At 39.7% G+C, this 8215-nt stretch overlaps 2 protein-coding genes across 2 annotated transcripts; one reads left to right on the forward strand and one right to left on the reverse strand.

Annotated features, from left to right (window-relative positions):
- The first annotated feature begins 1543 nt into the window (after positions 1-1543).
- LOC113753588 (UPF0664 stress-induced protein C29B12.11c) lies at positions 1544-5789 on the forward strand. Its single transcript, XM_027297774.1, has 5 exons — positions 1544-1833; positions 2800-2911; positions 5068-5139; positions 5212-5420; positions 5495-5789. The coding sequence occupies exons 1-5, from the start codon at positions 1724-1726 to the stop codon at positions 5601-5603; spliced, it is 612 nt and encodes a 203-aa protein (XP_027153575.1). The 5' UTR covers positions 1544-1723; the 3' UTR covers positions 5604-5789.
- Positions 5790-5895: 106 nt separating this feature from the next.
- LOC113753587 (probable glycosyltransferase At3g07620) lies at positions 5896-8215 on the reverse strand. The gene is made up of 2 exons (XM_027297773.1): positions 6944-8215; positions 5896-6500 (listed from the first exon to the last, which is right to left on the reverse strand). Exons 1-2 carry the CDS (start codon positions 7981-7983, stop codon positions 6017-6019), a joined length of 1524 nt encoding a protein of 507 aa, XP_027153574.1. The 5' UTR covers positions 7984-8215; the 3' UTR covers positions 5896-6016.

The raw sequence follows: 8215 nt of genomic DNA on the forward strand, positions 1-8215 counted from the left end.
TCAACCCTAAACCCTCAACCCTCAACCCTCAACCTCAACCCTCAACCCTTCAACCCTCAAACCCTTCAAACCCTCAACCCTCAACCACTCAACCCTCAAACCCCAAACCCTCAACCCCAAACCCTCAACCCCAAACCTGTCAAACCCTAAACCCTCAACCCCAAAAACCTCAAACCCTAAAACCCTCAACCCTAAACCCTCAAACCCTAAATCCTCAACCCTAAACCCTCAACCCTCAACCCTCAACCCTCAACCCCAAACCCTCAAACCCTCAACCCCAAACCCTAAACCCCAAACCCTAAATTTATAGAAAATTCTATTTTGACCGTATAATTTTTAAAAAATTATATTATGACCTTAATATTTTGGACAAATTAGAGATTAACCCCTACATTTTATTAAATTAAAAGTTTACCCCTACTCTTTCTTAAATTATAAATTGACCCCTATAATTTTGTATAATTACAAATTGGCCTTAATCTTTTTCAAATTTATAAATTAATGTTTAAATTTTAGCAAATTTATACATTAACCCATATTCTTTTACTAACTCCATAATTTCGATAATTTTGAATTTTTTTCATCCTTTCTCTTTGGATAAAATGCATTAAACCCCCCTATTGTTTGCCTTTTGTACACAAAAACCCCCCTCATTTTTTAATAACACACATATAAACTTCTTGTGCTTTAGACTTCTTTGGGGAAATGGATGGAAGTCATCCAGATTGACGGAAAGACGTAAAATTCCAATACTAACCCCATTTTCAAAATGCACCAATAGTTGATTTAGGAATTAGCTGTTATTTTACTAACTTTCTTAATTCATTTGTGAACAAAAGTAAATTAAGGGGCCAAATTGAAATTTTAAAAAGATTTCATCATTTCCAAACGGTCATCTTCTCCAACCTTCCCTCCTTCACGCTATGAATGCTAATGTCTTTTCCATTGTCATCATCTCTAGGTTCAACCATCAATCATTTGTACCATACCTTGTTTTTTCTTTTTTAGCATTAAAATTTTTTTTTCCTAAGCCTTTCTTTTTCCATTTTTAATTTTCTTGATTTTTTTTAAAAAAATTTTCTACTCCTGCTAATTTTCGAGCCATATACAATCGTATCATGTCAGAAGTTCCCACTCTTATTGCTGATTGAGATATAAAGCCAGAGGAAGGAGTTTATATTATTATCAAGATAACCACCCTAAACCCTAAACCCTTGTTTAAATTGCATTTTTCTGGATTTTTTGTAGAAAAATGGCGGTAGCAATTTCATATATGTGAGATAAAAAGTTGATTGAAAAATATGTTCTTTGAAAGGTTGTTGTCCAAACAAGGCCTAAATTTATCAATTGTGTTTGGGTAATTTTGCATTTTTCCAAAGTTGAGGGCATTATGTTGTAATTGTCACAAAGTCTAGGGGTGCAAACTACGATTTTCTATAAAATTTGTCCGGAAGAATATCGAACGTTTACGCAAAAATAACACAATAAATTAAATATTTAGAATTAAAGAAAAGACTTATACGAAGGTTGTATAGAATGATGGATGTAACTTTCCTTTAATTGCGGAAAGGAATTCCTAATTATGACGTCATAGCTTCTATTGCTATCTCATTGTTTGATCTTTTTAAATCAAATTATATCAAGCCAATCTCTTCTGATTCATACGTTACAAAAAATAATAATAATAATAAGCTGCGCTGAGATCGTTGTTCATTATTCGAAGATGGCTCTGAATCCTCAGGTGTTTCCTAACGGGATGCCCGTGCCGTTTGTGAACGAGATGTTCGTATTAGCCAGAGATGGCGTGGATTTCGAGGTTGACAAGATCCCCGGGTAAGCAATTACCGTTCCTCCTCAGATTTTCCTTATTAAAGTTATGGGACCAATTCGAATTGGTCCCTCTGTGGTAAGACACGCCCTATTATCCAATTTGTTTCGGCTCTTACATTGAAAATACCGAATTGTTTTTCCCTTCTCGGCATCTTTTCCTGTTCGGTTTAGTAGTAATCATGGAAAGACAGGTGATGTATTCATCCTGCGCAGATAATTCTTGTATTTATACCCGATTTCAGAACGCAGACGATGAATTAGGTTTTCGTTCTTCAATGGGTGTCTTTTTGTTTGTCGGCATGGGTTGTTTAAACAGAGACATATCAAACTAGGGTAGGGCCTTTGAAGTTTTTATCCTCGTATGTACCTCCACATCTTATGCATATTAGGTAATTGTAACTATGGATTGCAGATGTATATCCTTGGCATGTTAGGCACACATTATTTTAAAAACAGGATGACACACTTTAGCCTGAGAAACGCTATTCAGAATTATTAAAGCGGGTGCGTTTTATATTTCTGTGTATAAAGGATAATCCTGATAGTTTGATGTACACATATTCAAGCCGATACTGTCAACAATGATAGTCTTTTCTTAAGTTTTGAAAACATATTATACGACAACAAATATCACAAAGTGGTATTCCTTCAGATGTAAACACGGCTAATTACACGATGGGCCAACAAATCCGCAGAATAATTTAAAATCTGGGACCTTACTTTCTGTCGAATCAGTGTATTCTTCACTCTAAAGGCTTCATTCCTATCATTCGACCATAGCCACAGAGCACTTATGATCCTTTCCTGCAACTGGTTTTAAATCAATGCATTGCTAAAATAAAGTATTTGTTTGCGGTAATCCTACAGTTAAGGAAGATTCTATGCTTGTACACCAATTTCATTCCTGATTTTTCTTTTACATTAATGGTGATTTTTTTTGGTAGAAAATTAACTCCTTTTGTCTCTCAGAGCTCAAGGAGGACATGTCAAAGCAAAGGGCATAATTTACTTGTCCAATATACGTATGGTTTTTGTTGCAAATAAACCTGTTGGAGACTTTGCTGCTTTTGATCTGCCCCTGGTAAGTTGGCTTTGCACGTTTTGTTCCACGCGTTGTTCTTCATTATCTTATAGTCTCAAGCGTTTTGTAGTCAATAAAGTAACTATACCTACCGCAAGGGGCTTGTGCATTTAACTTGTCCGGTCTAAAGCCAGATGTGACTTCACATTTTCCTGATGTAATAATTATTTTGTGTCAAATGCATGGGAGCAAGCCCTACTTGGTTTACCAGAAAACTATGGTTATAATAGTTGAATAAAAACTCCAAATTCCAGCCCAGTTCCTGGAAAAATGGTGAAATATAGAAAATGCTCTTTATGGTGCTCTAGGCTAGTTTTCTTTCTGACCGAATCATTGCTGGAAGATAAGGTGAATTTTCTTTGAAGATGATGCATAGGTTAAAGACACTGGATAGTCTACTAGCTGCTTTCCAAATGTGGGTAGTCTATGTTTCTACATGGTGCATTTGTTTGTGTATGTTCCTTGTGGCACAGGTGCACTGGGTTCCAAAGCAAAAAAAGGCTTTTTCTAACTGTCCTTTATGCACACAATAAGGGTTATCAGATTATAAGAATTTGCAAACTATTTCTGGGTCTAGTATTAACTGGAAACGAGTGGCTAAGTCTCTTGAAATGATCCATTGTGAATAATTCTTGTGGACAGATATGGATGTTGCCATCACGCCATGTCGTATCGGAGATTAGATCAACAAGTTTGTATATCCTACCGCAAGTCGTTAGACTATATGTTACAATACAATAAACCTCCTTGAACTAAGGATCCAGTTCAAGGTTGCCTCATTCTGTTAATAAGCCTCCTTGAACTAATGGTGTCAATTTACACCTTCAGGTTTTGATTTGTGTCGGATGACTTAAATGTAGTTCTCAATTTTTAACTCCATTAATGGAGCTGCTGATAGTTCTACTTTATTCTATCACTGAACTTACACAAGAAAATGTGTTAAATCAGGACCAGTCTCCACAACAAAATAAGTCATTTACCTGAATTTACAAAAATGGATCTACAAATAAACTTCAAACTTCACTCATACCAGACAGGGATCAGATTGCTGGCAATGGATATGTCGGCTGTCGCACTACAGGGGAATAGAACATGTGTGATTTGAGGCTAAGCATGATATTTGCAGTGAGGTGAGGAAGTGATTAAGTGGTCAGGGAACGGCCGCGTGGTTCCAGATGAAGAGGAATGGACAGCTGGTGTGCTACAAGCATTGAAGTGGGAATAGTGCAGTTAGAGAATGCCATGAGGGCAGACTAGGTAGGGTTTGGTGGTTCCCTGGGTGATCTTTTTTTGGTTCTTTCTTTTTTTCTTCTTTTGTGGGGGTGAGCAGAAGGGAAGGCTTTTGCCGTTCGAGTGGGTTATGTACAATGGGGTTTGGGTGAGTATTGACTTGGCACCAGCAGAGTTTTGGAAGGTCGGAGAGGTAACAGAGCCAGTGGAGGGTGGCCAAGAACTGGATTCCTACTTGGAAGAAGGATTTTAGCAGAGAACCTTCACGGTACTGAAATAGTAACAGAGAAATGAATGGTGATGCAGTCCAATCAATTTTAGATAAGCCTGCAATGCACCTAAATTTGAGTCCCCAACTAACATTTGGCCAGAAATTTTGCTAGACACTTTTGGGGTAAATTGACATGATGACTACACTTAAAGGGGGCCATGTGGAACCCTTAGTTCAAGGGCAATTTACTTTCTTGCACGTTATCGCAGTAAAAATCATCAGTTTTAGGTATTGCATCTTATCTAACTGAAGTCAAAAATTTTGAGAGTTATGTAACATCAACCATGCATCAACCGACCCTACATGTCAAATTACAATTTTTTAAGAAGTGCCTTATGCTGTGAAATTCCGAATGCAAATGAATCCTTTTTTACGCATTTCACGCGCTCATGTATTCGTTTCCAATGCTGTCTTCGGCAACACTCCACTACTTTTACTGAACATACACTTGCTTCTTTAGAGGTAGACATTAAACAACGCATTTTCCTTAGAACAAGATTTGGGTATGGTATTGTCATTCCTTTCATCTTCTTCTTCCTTTAGCTGGCAGTTTTCTGGTAATCTGAGTTTGCTACAAATATATTGTTCTAGAATTTATATGATGTGCATAATTTAAATTAAATCTTAGTGACCTGGAAATGACTTGCTTCTGCAGCTTTACATTCGCGGTGAAAAATTTAACCAACCAATATTCTTCTGCAACAATATATCTGGATCTGTCGACCCTGTAAGTGCATCAGATATTGAATCATTGGTATGTGGTCTTCTAGTAGGCAGTGACCCATTTCTGCACTTCCAGGTTGTACCTGAAAACGAGCAAAGGGCTCTATTCTCTACTCATTCATTCAAGATTTTATTCAAGGAAGGTGGTTGCGGAACTTTTGTGCCCTTATTCTTTAACCTAATTCATTCTGTGAGACAATATAATCAAGAGACATCAAGAGCAGGTCCTCAGTTGGATCCCTTGCAAGCATCACAGACGCCTGTTGATGAAATGATGCGACATGCGTAAGTATTTTCTAGTTTCTTGCTTATTTGAGAAACGAGCCCTTTTTTTTCTTTTAACATTGTGCTGCGTGCAGGTATGTTGACCCAAATGATCCTACAAGGATATTCTTGCAGCAACCAAATCCTCAGTCACAGCTCAGGCGCCGAGGCTACCATTCACAGCCTGCTAATCATGCCATTTGATGTGAAATGTTGTTCCTCAAGGTTCAAACTTGTGCCAACCTTCTTATTTTGTTATGGTAATGCAACAATCTTCGGAACATATTGGTAGAATTATGATGTAAAAGAGTTTCTTGGACGAGACATGCGTTGTTTATATGTGTGTTGAAACTAATCGTCCTACAATACATATTGTCGTGCATAGATAAATCAATGGATTCTCATCTGTTTTAATACTTCTTCCAAAGAAAAAAATCAAGCCAAGGTATTTGAAATTGAGAATCATTCAAGCCTATTCCCGTGTGAAAGTAATGGCAAAGCCAGAATACGTGCGACAGAGACTTTGAGCTGCAGAAAAAATATTTGGCATTTGATAATGCAAACTGGTATGTTTATTTCTTCCATGATGGACAGGTGTATTTTCATCACCTCTTACGCTAAGCTATTCTTTGCAAACCTCTCTTTAACCACAGTTGGTAAGCTGTCATGTAGAAGGCATCATAACCTCTGGGAGTGCTGTGCCAGGCGAAATGTCTCCTAACCATGCTTAGATTTTTGTACAACTTTAAATACGTTTCCTTGGATACTGACAACAATATTTCCTTCAAAACATGAATATCTTTTTCACTCACGATAATTGAGAACTTGCTCCAGTCTAAGACGCTAGCAAATGGAAGGTCGTAGTAGTTGGAGATTATAACTGGAATGCATCCATAATGTATCGCGTCACTGACTCTAGCAGTGTTCACCTCGTAGCCTTTGACATGGAGGCAGTATTTGCTTCTTTTGAACCCTTCCTCGTAAGGAAGGGATAGACCTCCAGAGGATATCGCAAAAGATGTATCGTTGCTCCATAGATCCAGTAACTTCTGACGGACAAGTGAATTCTGCGCTCGCCCGGCGAAAAAGACGAGTATATTTCTGCGGTAAGAAAATGCATAATAATCAGACCAACAAAGAAGAAATCAGGTCTTCCATGTCCAAATCATATTCTTATTGGCATCATCACTAGGGAACCTACCTAATTGATTAAGGACCCTAAAAAATGTTAAAAATTGATTGGCGTTCGCGCACCCGCAGCTACCTTTCCATGGCTACTAAATCTTTCATTTCTCAGGAAGATGTATGAAAACTTTTTCGTGGCAACCTGGTCTCATTGATCTATGATTATCCAAGACGTTCCCCTTTCTCCAAATGCTATGGAGTCCCACGGTAAAAGATCTATTTGTGTGTGTCTCCACATCAATTTCTTCCGAGGTTGCAAAAGGGAAAGGACGGTGTTTTTATGCAAAAGATGTCCCACTTCAACTGTGTTTTTCAACAACCAACATACACAGTCAAGAATGCAGGTAGAACACGCGTACCTAGCGGCTGGAGGATTGAACGGTCGGTGGTCCTCGTCACGTCGGCGAGGCCAAACTTGGGGTAATCCGATGTCTTTGTGCGTAATGTAGAGCCTCTGAAAGTAGCTGGAGGAACAAGTGACTTGAATAGCGTTGTTATGTAAAGCAAGGTGCTTGGAAGCGGCATCCCGACCAATGGAATGACAGCAGACATAGAAGTGATCAGCACCGTCGGAGGCATTCCAAAATGTGAAGTCGAAGCTAATTCTGGTCGTGTATTGGGCAATGAAATCTGAAATGGATGAGGCGGAATGCAGGAGAGGGTGATTACGCATGGCATTTATGGAGAAAGGCATAAAGAAGAAATTGGCCTCCTCCGGACGGTCGGTGACCAGGGAACTGTGAAGAAGAGCCACCTTAAACGCGTGCTCACTGTAATAATTCCCAAGCTTGGGGTTAGTGGGGTTTGCTAGGGGAAGGAAAACGCTGTCATAATTAGGGGCCTGGGAGGAGGAGTTTCTGTTTGCTTTTGATGATGATGAGTGGACATCCGGGTACACGAAAATCTTGAGATTAAGCAGCATTTCCTGATAGTCAGCGGAGAAAAGTTCCCAGTTGTGATAAGGACCCATGACGATATTGTTGCTGCTGCTGTTTCTCATCATCTGTAACTGTAACGGTAATTGGTGGGATGCTGATGGTAAAGGAGCTAGATGCGGAAGACTAGGGGTGGGGGGTGTGACCGGTTTCCAATTACTCTCCGCCGCTCCTGCTCTCACTTTGTGGGCTTCGAAATCTGGCAACGTCTTTAGTACAGCTGTGTGATTCTTGCGACCCACCATCTCTTCCCGCACTAAGACTATGGGTTTCTGGATCAAGGTTCTGTACCTCAGCAGCTTCGTCGTTCCCAGTAGAAATAGTACCACCATCACTACCGCAGTGAGAACGATGACCACCACACACACTAAGGGCGAAAGTGGCGGCAAAAGCAAGCCCCGTTGCTGTCGACGTAGGACTCGTCGGGGGCTGGCGCGGCTGGTGAACAACGAATAGAGGGCCATGGTGTATTGGTCCGCGTCCAGACCTCGCTCTCCGGCCTCCACCCAAAAGGCTAGTAGAAAAGTTGAAACTACGGCTGAATGCTAATAATGTTCAGCAGCTGGTGGAGTCTACTCACCCCAAATACGCAAACACCAAAGCAGCAAACAGGAGTTAATGCAGTATTGTTCCTTTTAGTCCATCATCGAGGCCGTGACTCCTAACGTGCATCTAGAAGAAGCAGACCTGGTGCAT

Source organism: Coffea eugenioides, chromosome 11 (genome assembly GCF_003713205.1).
Source record: "Coffea eugenioides isolate CCC68of chromosome 11, Ceug_1.0, whole genome shotgun sequence".
NCBI classification, from domain to species: Eukaryota; Viridiplantae; Streptophyta; class Magnoliopsida; order Gentianales; family Rubiaceae; genus Coffea; species Coffea eugenioides.

Coding starts and splice junctions, on each gene's coding strand:
- LOC113753588 (XM_027297774.1), top strand. CDS start 1,724: ATGGCTCTGAATCCTCAGGTGTTTCCTAACGGGATGCCCGTGCCGTTT. Junction 5,140..5,211: donor TATCTGGATCTGTCGACCCT/GTAAGTGCATCA, acceptor CTGCACTTCCAG/GTTGTACCTGAAAACGAGCA. Junction 5,421..5,494: donor GATGAAATGATGCGACATGC/GTAAGTATTTTC, acceptor TGCTGCGTGCAG/GTATGTTGACCCAAATGATC.
- LOC113753587 (XM_027297773.1), bottom strand. CDS start 7,983: ATGGCCCTCTATTCGTTGTTCACCAGCCGCGCCAGCCCCCGACGAGTC. Junction 6,501..6,943: donor TTCAATCCTCCAGCCGCTAG/GTACGCGTGTTC, acceptor TTCTTACCGCAG/AAATATACTCGTCTTTTTCG.